We start from the raw sequence: 16,553 nt of genomic DNA, 5'->3' as shown, positions 1-16,553 counted from the left end.
TTATTTTTAGAAAAAATTTCCATGGTTACATAATTCATGTTTTTATTTTACCCTTCACCCCCTCAAAATCCCCCCCCCCCCCATAGCCAATGTGCATTTCCAATGGTTTTAACATGTGTCATTCATCAAGACTTATTTACATATTATTGATAGTTGCATTGGTGTGGTTGTTTCCGGTCTACATCCCCAATCATGTCCACATCAACCCAAGTGTTCAAGCAGTTGTTTTTCTTCTGTGTTTCCTCTCCTGTAGTTCTTCCTCTGAATGTGGGCAGTGTTCTTTTCCATAAATCCCTCAGAATTGTCCTGGGTCATTGCATTGCTGCTAGTACAGAAGTCCATTACATTCTATTTTACCACAGTGTATCAGTCTCTGTGTACAATGTTCTTCTGGCTCTGCTCCTTTCACTCTGCATATAGCAGGTTTTAAAAATCAGTGTTTGAAATAACAGGATCAAGAAAACAAAAATAAATAAATAAGTAAAACACCTTTAACTTTGCCATTAATTTGGGCCACTTTCCACTGTCATTTGGAAATTAGGATATTGTAAAATTTGTGCCTAAAATGACCTAGCTTTTTCTGAGTTAGACTATCTTTTTAATTGCCTATAAAGAATAAAAGTTAATAATTTTAATGGCTTTTCACCTAAAGATTTTAGGGCATTTTATAAAACTTTATCTAATTTCTCCTATTTTTAATGAAATTATTTTAATTCTCATATCAGAAAAAGAGAAATTGAAACAAAATCACAGATGTATAGAATAAAAAAATTTAGGCCTAGAAGAACCTTAGAGGTCGTTTAGTATAACTTCATCATTTAACAGATGAGGAAACTGAGGCATACACAGGTAGGTTACTTGCCCAAAGGGACACAACAAAGTACAGAGCCAGAATTTAGTCCCAGGTGCTCTGACGCCAAATGCCATGATTTATGTTCTCATTTCTTTAGCAACTACTAATTATATTTAATCTTTTAGACCATTAATTGTGGACTCTATGCCATTCTAGGATATGTCTAGTCAGAGAGGTGCTAAAAATGTTTACAACCAGCTATCTGAAAAAATTCATGAATAACAAACACTTTTAAGTTTAATCTTCATCCTTAATATTTTTCCATCACTTTCTTAAGTTTAGACAATCAAATAAGTCAAGCCTTGAGTTGTAGTATTTACTGGTATCTGAGATATAAATGCTCATGCTGAAAATTTAACAACCATCTCTCCTAAGTCAATATAAGCTAGCTAGCTCAAGCACACACCCATATGTCCATTTATATCAGGTTCATTCATTCAAGTTCACTCATATAATTCTCAAAAGAAAAATAATTTCAATTCATTTTAATTTTAAATGTAACTATATGTCATATAAGAAGGTAAATGGCATGGGGAAATCTAGTAACAATGATATGGTCCAATAACCCTAACAAGACTATAAGTTGCAGCATTAAAAATCAAAGTTTCTGCACTAGCTAGATTTTGTCTATGATTTATGAATTCTGTGTAAGTCATACAATTGCTCCTAGCTAGCCTCTTTTTGAAGATTCACAATCTTTCTCCAAATTTTTGGTGGTTTATAAAAATACTACAAAAAAACCTCCTTTCTAAGGGTCTGCTTGAGAGATAGTGATAACCTTCATAGTTTCACTGTATTATGCCAGTGTTTGGCATTTTTTTTGGAGTCTAATATAATTATATTCATTATATCCAAACACTAAAACCATGCCATCCCTGTATTCTATAATAAAAAGCAGATTATTTCCATGGTACAAGTAAAATGTTGCATTATGGAAATACCAATAAGGTTTTAGCCCAAATGACTCTTGGTCAAATCATGGATTCGTATTAATTGATGGAGCTAATGATAAATGTATGAATCTGACACTTCTCTAGGCTCCATTCATCAAGACCCCCAAAAACCATTCTCTCCTTCCTCAATTTTGTTCAGAAAGTACAGAGGAGAATTGGAGTGAGAAAACCTGGTTTCATATCATATTTCTAATACTGAATAGCTTTGTGATGTTAGTCAAGTCTCTTAACTTCCCTGAACTTCAAATGTAAAATGGCAGTGATGATATTTGAACTACCAATTTCTCAGGGTTGCAAGGAAAGCATTTGTGACTAAATATTATTTTCTAAGATTATCACTTTTCACTCCATCTTCCACGACCTTCTCCCTCACTTCTCTCATAACTCTTTCCTCTTGGATTTCCCCTATAAATATACATTCCTGCCTTTTGCCTTTGAGCAAGGATTAAGATTATTTTAATATATGCTTTTTCTTTATTATTCCTTTCCGTTTTTATTTCATTGTTAACATTAAAATTCCTAGGTATCTCCCTCCCTGTTTCTTCTTTCTCCTCCCATCCCCACATTAGAGATGGCATCATTTGACAGAGAGACATATGTACATATAGAACTATGTGTTGCTTGTTTCTACTTAGCAGTTCTTTCTCAGGTCATGGACATACACAAGCCATTCTTCAAATAATAATTCTGTTGCTGTATATAATATAATAGTAGGCTGCAGCATATTTTTTCAAACACAGAACTGAACTATCTCCATGGGTACCTTTTTATGGTTCAGTTTTTCTTGGTTCTGTTCATTTCACTCTTCATAATTCCATGTTGTTGTTGTTGTTGTTTTTTAATGAACCTGCTGGTCATTTCTTACAGCACAGTAGTATTCTATCACAATCATATGCCACAACTTATTTGGCCATTCCCCAACTGAAGGGCATCCCCTCAATTTCTCGTTCTTTGCAACCACAAAGAGAACTGCTATAAATATTGTAGAACATAGAGATTCTTTTCTTTTTTCCTGACCACTTACATAGTACCTTTACAAAAATTGACCATATATTAAGATACAAAAATCTTTATAGTTAAATGCAGAAAAGCCAAAAATATTAAATGCATCCTTTCAGATCGCAATGCAATAAAATTATATTTAATAATGGAAATGCAATAAAAATTAATTAGAGACTAAATAACTTAATCTTAAAGAATGAGTGAACCAAAGAACAAGTCATGGAAACAATATATGCTTTTTAATGCAGTAGAGGCTTGCCCATGGCACTGAGAGCTTACATGACTCCATCATCATTGTCACATAGCTAGCATGTAGCAAAGATAAGATTTGGCCTTCTATCCACAATGCCATCCTGCCTCAATAATTTTGTTAGAGATAAGATACTGATATGCATTGGAGAAAAGAGTTTTCACACCAGGAATTCCCTGTATCTATGAAACTGCAGGTCTAGACTAAACAAAAGGGAGCGGGGGCTCCATTACCAACAATTAACAACAGATAGTTGAGCACATATTTATTATTATACTTAGGGTATCATAAAAGAGCAAGTTATATATCTCCAAATTGAAGTTCTTTTTGCAGAGAATATGCCAGGCTATTTCAAATGCCTCTGTTTCCTCTGATCACTACTCTAAGACAATAGAATATGCTGACCTGAATAGGACCATGGCATGTCCCATCACCAAAGGGAAGCTTTTGTTCTGTCCATCATACTCTTCTCTATCCAAAGATAGGAATCAGTTTTGATTAAACTGAAGGTTGCAAATCAAAATTTGAAGGAAAAAATTGAGTTGTAAAGTAGATTAAAGCCTTTTTGGAAGCACCTTGTACATGTAGTACAGGACCCATTGTAGGGGTTTAATAAATGTTGGGTTGAACAAGAAGCACGTTTTAATTCTGTGTTTTGATTTCTGAGAAATGTGATACCCAACTCCCTTTAACAACCCTTAACTCCCTTCTCTCTAACTTCCCACATGTATATAAAAAAACTCCTATAATCTCTTCCTTTCCTAAAGTCCATGATGGAAGGTGGATAGAAGAAGTTTGACAAGGTTTGATCAGGCAAGTAGGATGGAAGGGTCAAATCTTTTCCCAATCTGTTCTCCAGGCTCAACCTATTGTCCAATTAGCCAATGGCTGGATCTTTTTTACTTGCATAATTCCTGTGCTAAAGAAGAATGAGTTATGAGTAATTCCCCACAGTTGCCAACAATGAGTTCTGTTTTTTTCTCCTCAGGATCTCCTGGTTCTCCTCGAGATGTTCTGGTTACAAAATCAGCTTCTGAACTAACTCTCCAATGGACGGAGGGAAATGCTGGAGACAGGCCCACAACGGGCTACATCATAGAGGCAAGGCCTTCAGGTAGGGAAAGCCAAAGAAGCAGCCCATCCTGAGCAGTCATCTTTGGGCCACTTCACAGAACTGGCAATGGCAAAGAAGTAATTGCCTCTGCCAAGTAGGAAAGAGAACTTCTAAAGGGGCACTAATGTCTGTTATTTTAAGCCTTTTCCCAAGAACTCTGAAGCAAAGAGGGGGAATTTGATTGAAATGAGTTGTTCATCTCTCATGCTCTCCAAACCTTTTCTCCTTTCAATCTTTGTAGTCACTATTGTGCTATTAACCTTACATGCATTAGCTTCATGGAGTTCTATCTGCATTTTCCATGCTCAGGAAGATGATTATTGTCAGTTTTAGAATATAGTACATGATAACTCAGGGAGACTTAAAGACATTTTAAACTAATCATTCAGATCAAAGACTGTTTTCAGGGACCTATTTTCAGTGCTCTAAATGTTTGAAACTCTGATTGAAAGATGCATGCATTCAATTTATGATTACTTTATGTGTTATTAGTGGAAATTGGTAAATCATTTGTTCCATCTTTACTCACTGGAAAATAAGTTCTAAGATATACTACTTCCTCCAAGAATTTTATATCCTCCCACTACCCCAGCTTAATAACTTAATTTGTATATATTTAGAGAATAATACACTGCAGAAATCCAAAATCAAAGGGGCCCAGTGGCCAACTGTTTTATTTTAGGTCAAAAGTTATGGCGAGGGGTTCATAAAAAAGGAGTCATAGGGATGATAACTGCAGAAGTGGAAGAGCCTCTGGCCATCTGGTCTAACCCCCTCATTTTACAGAAGAAAAAACTGAGGTCCAGAGAGGTTAAGTGATTTTCTCCAAATCATACTGCTAGTAAATATCAGTGGTAGGATCTGAATTTAGGTCCTCTGGTACTATTTCCACTGGTTTGATTATGTTTAGAGTAAGTTAGAGTTTTAGTAAGTTTTTTAATATGATCATACATGGTACTTTGATGGTAATATCATAAAAGGAATCTTTAATGACACTAATTTATTACTATGGTATGTTTAAAAACTTGGAAGACCCGTGTTCACATTTCTGATTCCAGCTATGTAACCTTGGGTAAATCAGTTATCATCTCTGTTAATCAGTTTCCTCATCTACAAAATGGGTGTAAAGACATTTGGTTATAATGTTCCTCAATGGTTTATAGGACAAAAAGCCTTTTATAAGTGATAAAATGCTATGTAGATATGAGCTATCTATCTGTCTTGATTTAGCTGTAGTGGCTAGAATAACTTTGATTCATAAAGCAGTAAGTGTAAAAAGAAAGACCCTAAAGTTGTGTGTGTGTGTGTGTGTGTGTGTGTGTGTGTGTGTGTGTGTGTGTGTGTGTGTCTGCGTTTGACAATATGGAACTTACTTTCCCCACCCCACCCCAGAATTGATCTCTTGTGAACACTAGATAAAATTATGCCCAGGAAATTTATGGTATAAATCCAGATACACAAGATAGAATAAAAAATAATGGGGAAAATCCTATAGCCAAGGGTCTTTGAGACAAATACAATTAGTTGGATTAGTGAAGCCCGATAGTATCTGCCTTAGATCATGATCTGGACATGGTCTGGAAATGGATTGCCATTAAAGCTTGTCTGAGTTTAGAAAGGTTAAGATTGACCAGGTAAAGTGATCTGTTGTGATCACTTAATTATTTTATTGTTCCTGGGAACATTGGGGCCTAATAAGTTCAGTGCTGTATACAGAGTATTTAAGTGAAGTCCAATTTGTAAGGATTGATACCACCTTATGAAAAAGAAGTGTAGGTGAGTATTAGAGAACATGGAGAGTAGGGTATTGTGGAGATTAAAGGAGAGGCTTGGAATTAGAGGGCAGAGAGGGAAAGTGGTTTCTTGTAGATTTAGGAAAATCTTCATAAATATTCGGTTGTCAAGGCCCATCACTTCTACTGCCATAAAGCATTTCTTATATCTCTCCCCTTCTCATCTCCATTTTCACAACCGTCACCTTTGGTCAGACCTTCATCACCACTCTCTTGGAAGAGTCTCCTTAAGTTATCTCCCTCCCTTCTTCTAGTCTCTGTTCTATGATCTGCTTTTCACACAGATGCCAAAATGGTCTTCCTAAGGAACAGATTTACCATGTCACAATACTGCTCAAAATCCTTCAGAAGCTCCCTATTGTTTGGAGGTTAAAATACAAACTGCTTAGCCCAATATTTAAGGTCTTCCCAAAGGCTGTTTCCAATTTACCTTTCCAGCTTTATTTTATATTACTTCTCTACTCATGCTTTCTATTCCAAATCTGGATTACTTCCTTTCTGGCCCTGTTCATTTCCTAGGCTAGCTCTCTTTCTCCATCCCCAATTCCTTCCTTCCTAAGTCCTTATTTTCCTTCAAGGTTCATCTCAGGCAACTAAAAATATTTTCTCAAATTTTCCTGGAGCATTCTATCTGGATCTCTCCCTTGCTACTATACTCTCTTGTATTCATTCTCTCTCTGTCTCTGTCTCTCACTATCTCTGTCTTTCAGTCTCTCTCTCTCTCTCTCTCTCTCACACACACACACACACACACACACACACACACACGTACACACACACACACACACACACATCTCTTATCCTCTCCCCCAATATCTGCCAAAGAATGTCTATTTAAGAGCAAAGACTTTATCACTTTTTATCTTTTAATCCCCAGGGCCTAGCACAGCACCTAATAAATGTTGATTGCACTGAAGTGTTTAAAAGGTGTAGAATCCCAAGTTCCAGCCCACTAGAAATAGAAGAGATGGGATTTTCTACAAAAGTCATTTGTGAAAATTCACTACGGCCTATCCCTGGGAAGAATTGGAGCAGTTTAGTCACTCTTCTTTGATTGCTTCCTTAAGCCTAAGGTGATCTATTTTTTCCTCCCAGCTATACCTGTGGCCTTGTGCCATCTGCCTGACCTGACGTTTTCCCATTCATCTCATCCTGTGTCTCTGGCACCTAGGAAAACCTAGTAGCTAATTCACATTGTTGGTAGGATAGTATAGAGGAAGAAAGTAGGTTTTTAAGGCCAAAAGAAGAGTATTCCTTTCTTGTTGTCATCCTTTTTGACTACATATACCAAGTACTTTGGGCTCCATGGTCCTAAGGTGCTCTCTAATTACAGAATAGTTATATTCAGTTATTCCTTCCCTGCCTCCCCAACACACGGACACATAAGGGTACTGTGACATCCACATACATGAATGATATCCTTCGTGCCTCTCTCCTTAAAAATAGAATTTACAATCCTGTGAAAAGACTCTTAACTCTGCCCAGTGGAGTGCCCCAGTGTGACTTTAAAGTGAGTGTCTTCACATCAGAGTTCACATCCCTGTCAGGAATGTAAATGCACCACCAACCAGATAGATGCGCACAGATTCAGAATGTTAACACGTTACGCTGGCTTCCCAAGAAATGATAAAGTATCGATTCTCTGCCTTTCCTGGGGAGCCATTTAATTTCTCCTCAAGTTATCTTATATCCATCCATATAGCTGTAATGAAGGAAGCAGGAGTTCCTGTGTTGATCTTTGTGTAGCTTCAGGGAGTCAGAAAGAAGATGTGAATGAGGACTAATTGGGGTACTGGAGCCAGTGTTTCAGTGAATTCCGCACTGTGGAAGTTTATCCAGATGTGGAGGCTCCTTTGAAGTCGGTGGGAGGTCTGAACTCAACAGGGGCCCACAGAGGAATGAGAAACTGACCCACAGGGATATTGAACATGGCAAGGAGCTGACCCAAAAGATTTTGCCTTTCTAAATGAAAGCCAAAGATTTTGCTTTCACATCCATTTTGTTACTGAACATCAGAATGCGGGTTGCCAGTGATTTTCTCTTTTACGTTGTTAACTGAACCTAAGCGAGCTGCTTGACTTTAAGTCTTCCCATTCAAAGCCAAGAAGAACCCTCCTCCCCCTTCCTTCTGTGACTAAGAGCAGCAGTATCTAATAGTCAAATGAAAAGCTTTTATGGGTTGTCAATATTTAAACACCTTGCCATTACCTTAGGGTTCTGGATCTCAGCTGTCATCTATTACAGGCCTCATTACACAAAACATTAAACGCTGTATCATCTCATTTTCTCCACTGAAGCTCTCTGGCAAGACTCTCTCCAGGCAGGGTAGTGTCTTAGTGAATGTAGCATGGCCCCACCCTTGCCACTTCCCCGAGCTTTTTTATTTGTTTTAATGTGTGGCACCATTTCAGTGTTTTCCTTAATGCTAAATAGATCTGATCCTTCTCAGCTGTGCCACTGGCCCTGTGCCGCCTGCCTAACCTGATGTCTTCCCATCAATCCCAACATACACCTCTGGCACCCAGGAAACAAAGCAGCTTATCCACACTGCTCTTAGCACAGAAAAGGACTGAAATGGATTTCAGAGCCCAACAGCAGAGTATCCTCCCTCTCTTCCTTAGTCTTGTTCTAATGCGGCATAAACGCGACCCAGTAGAATGGGTTGCTGCTATAACACAGGCCCACAGAATGAAACAATATTTGATAAAATTAGTGTCTGTCTGGGCTAAAAATTTCCCTATTATTCCTAGAAAATGGCAGTCATTGGGTATATGGTGCAGAGAAAACTTCAATTTGATTTCCATCATGCCCAACCTCTTCAATGTATTCATTTTCTGGGCATGTGTAAGTTTTCTTTGAAACAGTTTCCGAAAAGCTCCCTGAAAGGCAATGGAAAATTTCAAGTTTGAAAATTGTGCACTGCGCATATGCAGATGATTTATTTACACAAATTATTCTAAGGCATTTTACTGTGTAGATCACACAGCCTAATTTACATATTTACACAATAGACTGGAATGGCACTAAAGGAGCTATAAATATATTTTCCCCTCCAAAGCAGCCATGAAATACATATTTAGGACGTATACAATGCAGGCAGACACGGTATTGTTTTTCTTCCCCTTGTCCCCCCCTCCAAATAATACATTTAGCCCAGAAATTGGATCTGATGAGAATAGATGCATGGGTGGGTACCTCAGCGCATGGAGACTGTTACATTTCTCTCCTGCCCTAGGTCTGAAGTGTTTGTTCCCCTAGAAAGCTCCTACCTCCCTTCCAATTCACTTGCTCACTCTTCTTGTGATTGGCCTCGAGTTCTCAACAGAAAGAAGAAGAAATTCCACATCTTTTGAAATATTAGCATGCCCCTAAAAAGCTACCCGAGTCAGCAGATTCAGAAGGAAGGCTATAGCTATTAGTTCTAACTCCTACCATTGGCTTTTCTTCTTCTTTTTTTCTTTCTCTTAACCACATTGGTTGACAGCTTGTCAACTGTACCACACTACAGTAAGGTCTTGAATTGGTTTTTATAAAATCCCAAAGGTTTTCCTACCCCTCTGCCCCCCCCACCTTTTCTGGCATTCTGTTAACTTTTCTTCCTTGCTGGAATTAAAAGACGAAATCAATCAATCATTTTTTATCTGATGTATTTAGCCCAAAATTTGACCCTTGTCAATCTACCTATGCATTTTAGTTAAGTTGATAATGGGGTCTGCCCTGTTACCCAAAGAAAAATGTCAGTGTTTAAGAAATAAGCCATTGACAGGTTTCCATCTTCTCAGAGCTCTAGGCTGACAGTCATTTGTTGATTCTTCTGTGTTAGCAGAACCTGAAGTCTCTGGTAGTGAATGACAGTTTCATTCAGCATGGAGACCCTGTTTAATTGTCCATGAAATCAAACTTTTGTGTTGGTGCCATGTCTGCTCTAATGCCTGCAGTGCACGGCTCTGTGCAGGGTGTTAGACGGATAAATTGAGCACAAGGTCCACGAAGGTACCTGAACTGGGCTCAAACTGAATTTGGAAAAGAGCCATTATTGTTTCCAGGTTTATTGGCACATTGCTTCTGCTTAGACATGCATTTAATTCCCTGGAGGGACATATTTAAGATGAAAGATAGAAGTCAATTTCTTATGTTAGCAAGATATGAGGATGGGCAGTGATATCAGAAATTATTTACACTAGAAAGAAAAATAAAGATTGGAGATCCTGAGGAACTTGATCATTAAGCCATTTTGTATTTTCTAGTGAAGAAAGGGAGAAAAGAAAGATATTTATTACTTCCTATTTATCACTGTTATTTCTCCTGTGAGATCCTTGAGTTGAAACTAGACTCTGAGGATGATCTAGTCCAGAAAAGCATCTGTGCTACTGAGGTTCATAGTCAGATGTTCTGATTCCCACTGATGATTAACCTAAAACTGACTGGGATATGATTTTGTGATGAATAGATTGCAGACTTTGATTTCACAGTGATTTCACTTGCCAATGACATCTTTTCTAGCAACTCCACTGAACTTCAGGTGCTCCCAAGACATCCCATGAGGAGCCAGGCAAGAAAAAAGTAGTCCTACCAGTCATGTTTAATCCATGTCTGTACTATTGCCCCCAGGACCCACCCAGGTAGTAGTGTAATTTAGCTCCTTCATAGTGGTTGGCATTCAGGTCCTTCAAATAACTTTTTGTACTAGGTTCATTTGCAAATGGGCAAAGTGAGGCATTAGAGTTAAGTGGCCCAAATCATCTACCAAACCTGTGCTATAAAGAGAATCTTAATGCTTCAAGTTTATAATTCTTAGAACACTTTCCTCACCCCCATTCCACAGGCCTGAGGAAGTCAAGGGATGCCGTCTCACCAGCCCAAAACTGATTGCCCACGCCCACAGCTCAGAATTCATTCCAGTATTACTTCTTTTAAGAATGGTAAAGTGATAGCTTTTATCCTTTGTCAGATGTCAGCTTGGATTAGGTTGGATGACCAGCAACCAACTATAATGGAGGAGTAGCAATGGGACAGACACACAAAGTTCCTTATATTTGGATTTGTAGTTAATCATGGCTCTTTTTTATAGTAGCAGATTCCTTCCTTCCTTTGGCTTATGGTTTTATTAAAATGGGTTTTCCTTCTCTAAACACACAGAAACTGAAGGTGAGACAAGGTGACTTAGAAGCTTGCTGGTAGACTAAGAGAAGTTTGAAAATCCTAGCACATGAGGTGGATAATCTACATCTGGATAATTGAGGGTTGTGTGGATTCCACTTATAAAGATTATTATTCATTTTGAAAATAAAGGACCCCTGCCACCTTCTCAAGTGTTAATTAAGACAAAAATCAAAGGATCAGGGATCAGCACAGTGCCTGGGAAATAAGTTGTACAATCTCATTATTGCTAATGGTTCTGTAATGTTATCTTTTTTACTAATTTGTGGAGATAGTTTTCTCCATTATTGATTTATGGAGATATTTCACAGCCTAATATAAATGAGAAAAACAATCCACAGTCAAGACATTGAGAGGATGGTTTCAGAGCTGCCAAGACACTCTTATCTGGCTTTTCTATATAACATTTTGATGTAAATATTCAATGGGATAAATCGCCTGGTGAAGGAAAACTTTTAATTACAAAACTACATATGTTAATTCTTTTTGAAGCAGAATTAAGAAAAATAAAATGTGAGGCTTTCCTTCCCCTTAATTCAGGAGAAAATTCCCCTCTTGTGACTTTTTCTTCCCAAGCATTTCTCAATGTAAATGGATTGCCAAATAAATCGTTCTCTGTTGAGGGGCTGTATCAATATTTTAAAATGTTTTTATGAAAAACTCACACAAATCTTGGAGCTATGACAGTATGCTTAAAATAAAATATGTCCTTTGGGGCTAGGGGTGAAATATTCATATTTTTTTCTGTAGTAGAAAAAGCATTACACAAACATGAATGCAAAGGACACGCACAGAACTAACTTAAGAAAGTTTGCCTACACTTTACCTCATATCATCATCCTAGACCTTTAACGTTATTTTCCCCTTTAACTTTCAGGAGGTTAATTGGATATCATAGCATCACTTTTTAATCAGAATAGTGTTGGGGGCTTTTTTGTTTGTTTATTTTTGGTAGTCTCAGAATAAAGAGACATGGCCTTTTGGGTTGGATGGGTCTGTCCAATAAGAGAGAAGAGGCATTATCAGATAGCAGTTTATACAAAAAAGATCTGGGAGTTTTAGTGGAATGAAAGATCAAAACAAGTCAGATGTATATAATATGGCAAGCAAAAAACTTAACATGATCTTCAGCTACCTTGAGAAGTGTGGGTTCCACAAATAAGGAGATAATAATCCTGCTTTATTCTGAAACAGTGTCTAGAATTTGACCGTTTTAAATTTGACACCCTTAGCAATCTGGTAAAGACTATGAACTGCATCTCATAATAACATTTAAATGCATAAAGTTAAAAACATAGGATCACAAAGGAAACCCATTATATTGTGTTCTACTCTGGTCAGAATTCATCTGGAATATTGTATTCAGTTCTGGGCACTGTGAAAGAGAATTTAAAACTCTGTTTATTTTAAGTTAATCAGTCAAGAATTTGAAGTACCCCTCCTTTCACACTTAGTAAGAGCCTTTTACTAGAAAAAGTTCACACCCCCACAGACCACAAGTACTGCCCACTGGGCAGTGCCAGGCAAATTGGGAGGCTGTGATTGGTTCTCATGAAGTGGGAGTGAGTCAGGAAGTGACATGGAGAAACTGCTTATAAAAGGCCAACTCAAGGACTCCTGAGGAGGCTTTCATGCATTTTAGAAGGAATTCAGCTGAAGAGGAGGCTTTTTTTGCAATTCATTCTGAGAGGCACTTTACAAAGATACATTTGACTTTGGTGAGTTGGGCTGAAGAAGCATTCTGCGCTGCATAGATTCAGCTTTGTGACTTGAGTTGAAGGAAGAGGCTTATGCTGGTGAGACCCTTGTTGAAGAGGCTACAGGACTTTCACATGGAGACCTGAACTTTGTCGGGGAGTGTGCTGAATTTCTTTGGATTAGGGGCTCTAGGGTGGTAGGCTAGGAAATATTTTCTACTTCCCTCATACATTTCCCTCCTTTTACTATATTTATATTAAATTAAAATTTTAACTTTAATTTTTATAAATGATGACCACAACAATTCTTTTTTAACCATTATTATTTTTGACAAACCAAATTTTTAACTATTACATTTGGCCAACCCAAGTTTTAATTATTACAGCACCATGTTTTAGGAATGATATTGATGAGCTGGAGAGCATTTAAAAGAAAGTAGTTGGGAGGCAACTAGATATTGCAATGGATAGAGCACTGGGCTTGAAATCAGGAAGACATCTTCATGGGTTCAAATCTGGATTCAGATACTTCCTAGCTAGGTAACCATGGACAAATCACCTAATCCTCTTTAGCTCAGTTTCCTCATCTATAAAATGAACTGGAGAAGGAAATGGTAAACCACTCCAATGTCTTTGCCAAGAAAACCCCAAATGGTGTCACAAGGGATTGGACATGCCTGAACAAAACATACCTAGGTAGTATGGTGGAAGAGAGCCAGGCCTGAAGGACCTGGTTTCAGATATGTCCTCAGACACTTCCTAGCTGTGTGACCCTTGAGTCACTTAACCCTAGTTATCTAGCCTCACCACTCTTCAGCCTTAGAATTGATTCTAAGACAGAAGTTATGAGTTTTAAAAAATAAAATCAAAGAGAGCAGTTGGAAGAGTGAAATGCCTAGAGGCTATGCAGTATGAAGCTCCATGAGGCTCAGTGGAGAGAAGTGGGGATTCCACCTTGCTCTCTTAATTCCATGTCTTTGCTCATGGATGTCTGTGGTTAGAATGTCACAGGTGGTTAGAATAGTTTACCCCTTACATCTCTTTCTGTAGATGGCCTTTCCTTCTTTCCACTACCAAATTGGATGCCACCTCCTCTATGAAGCCTTTGTTGAAGGAATTAAAAATGACTAAGCTGGATAGTACAGTGAATAGAATGCCAGATCTGGAGTCAGGGGGACCTGGGTTCAAATCTGGCTTCACATACTTCCTGACTGTAACCCTGGGCAAGTCATTTAGCCCCAACTGTCACTCCCTTACCACTTTTCTGCCTTGGAATTGATTAGTATTGATTCTAAGGCAGAGGGCAAGGATAAAAAAAATAAATTAGATCTTTCTGAGAGTTTTAGCAAAAATTAAACTATCACTTGCTAAGGATGCTATGATGATTATTTTTCAAGCATGGATTGGATGAGATGGTCATTAAAGTTCCTTCCAACTTAAAAATCAACATATGAAGACAGTGATGTTACCTTTCCCCCACCTCCTCCTCCTGCAAGTCTTCTCTTTTCCATTCAATTAAAGAAATATTTATTGTGTCTATTACCTAATGGAAGGAAGACAAATCCATAAGTAACTATGCTAATAATGCAACTGCAAAAGGGAAGATGCAGAGAAAGTACTTAGAGAAATCTGTAAGCAAAAAGCTTGCCTTCAAAGTGGCCAGGTAGTATTCGTGGGAGGATGCAGGCCATAGCATCCAAATTGGGATATGAAAGAAGGGAAGAACATCAGTAGAAAGAAATACAAGAGGGAGCCCATTCCAGACACAGATGGTATTATGAGCAAAGGCATGGAATCGGGAGAATTAGGTGACCTCTCCAGTTCCTTCAGCCGAACATTATACCTGTTGAGGACTGAACTCCATTATCAGTAAGATGAGACGCTTTCTTCAGATCCCTCCCAGCTCAAACATGCTCTGAGTCTCTTCCAGTGTTGAATATCAGTGTTTTAGAATAGATAGGCCTAGGCTAAAGATTGCCATTTTGAGTTTACTGCAGTAATGACAATCTCCCTGAAAAATGAGCCTAGATATAAGTGGATATATAGCAATAATAATAATGCCTTACACTTGTACAGGGCTTTATACTCTTCAAAGCACTTTCCCATACATTACCTCATTCAGTATATGAATATAGGAACTTAAATAGTGCAGTAAGGCTTTAGTGGCCTATAAATCCCATGCAAGTATAGACATATATGCCAGAAATTTCATTATTATTTACTGTTGGGAAAATCCATTTGAACATATCCGGTGTTTTGCAGTATAGGATAATAATGATTTAGGTGCATTGCACGTCTTCCCATAAAGCTGTCAGGGTCAGAGGCACCTGTATATGTAAATATTTTTCTCCTTTTCAAAAATCTTTTCCCTTTTCCAAAGATCCATATGTAGAAAGGATAGAAATGCTAATGTGTGTAGACATAGAAGCATATAATATATATAATTAGTAATGAATCATATGATTTGAAATAGATATTTTGGTATAGACATTTGGTTCAATAAAAGTTTTATTAAAGAACCTTGCATATTTAAGATTTAAACAATCCATGAGCCTAATGAATGTTTGAAAAAAGTACCCATGTATTATACATAAAAAGGGGCATTTAGGTGGCATAATAGATAGAGTGCTAGCCCTTAGTCTTCCTGACTCAACTTCCTGAGTTAAAATCTAATCTCAGATACTAGCTATGTGACCGTGGACAAGATCCTTTACCCTGTTGGCTTCCATTCTTCATCTGTCAAATGAGCTAAAGAAGGAAATGGCAAGCCACTCTAGGACCTTTGCCAAAAAAACCTACCAAATTGGGGTCACAAAGTCAGACATGACTGAAAAATAGCTAAACAATATTATATATTAAAAAAGTAGATACCTTGAATACAATATTCAGTTTCCCAGCAAACCACCTCTCAGGGATTTGAATATACAGTGTCCTAAAAGTCTTAGTGAAGTTAGGCTTTAATAGCTTAAACTATTAAATACATTTTCCCCCAAAACATTTGTTAGCTTAAGCAGTTAAAGCTTTAAACTTCCCTAAGACTCTTGGAACACCCTGTATATTGTCATTCAGGATTAACTGTTCTCTTTGATAGTAGGAAATCTCATACTAGAATAAGAAACACCACTCATAATCAAATCATAGGAAGTCAGAGATAGAAAGAACCTTAGATAACATTTTATTTACACTCATTTTAGTATATTATATATATGTATGTATATATAAATTATGGCACACATACTTATCGGTTTATGTGATATATCCTTCTTTTTGACATTCTAACACATTTTTTTAAAAAAGCTCCCCTTAGTCAACACTCACTTGGTATACTAACTAGTTCAGAAAAGTCCATTTGTATTTCCAGAAGATAAATGTTGAAATAGCATCTGAAAAGGAGAACATTCAGAAAGCAATGACCTTGAGGGAGAGGGAGGCAAACCAAGATTTCTGATGGCATGGGTCAAGTTTAAAAGGATCTAGATCTGGAGAATTAGGGATACACATTAAGGAAAAGAGGATGTGGATAGGATAGCATGGTGGGAGATCCCAGAACACCCAGGAGTCAGCCTGAAGACAAAATTCTTCATCAAATGTATACCCTCCTTAAAAGCCTACTTTTATTCTAAATATATGAAATTTAGCTAAAAGGTAAGCTGCGGCAATTCTCTGTGCAAGATAACAGTTTATTATTAGGGTGCACAAACCATTAATAGATGAGTGGATCATTGATATTG

At 37.6% G+C, this 16,553-nt stretch overlaps 1 protein-coding gene across 1 annotated transcript in view; it reads left to right on the top strand.

The window, feature by feature from the left end:
• The window catches only part of SDK1 (sidekick cell adhesion molecule 1), a 1,179,904-nt gene that overhangs the window by 1,131,334 nt on the left and 32,017 nt on the right, over positions 1-16,553 (top strand). The window contains 1 exon segment of the mRNA XM_044659951.1: positions 4,047-4,172. Within this exon segment, the coding sequence (XP_044515886.1) occupies positions 4,047-4,172 (126 nt within the window).

The sequence above is a fragment of the Gracilinanus agilis genome, chromosome 1 (genome assembly GCF_016433145.1).
Source record: "Gracilinanus agilis isolate LMUSP501 chromosome 1, AgileGrace, whole genome shotgun sequence".
In the NCBI taxonomy this organism is placed as follows: domain Eukaryota; kingdom Metazoa; phylum Chordata; class Mammalia; order Didelphimorphia; family Didelphidae; genus Gracilinanus; species Gracilinanus agilis.
The sequence above is the reverse complement of the archived record's forward strand: the minus strand, read 5'-3'. Positions and strand labels throughout refer to the sequence as shown.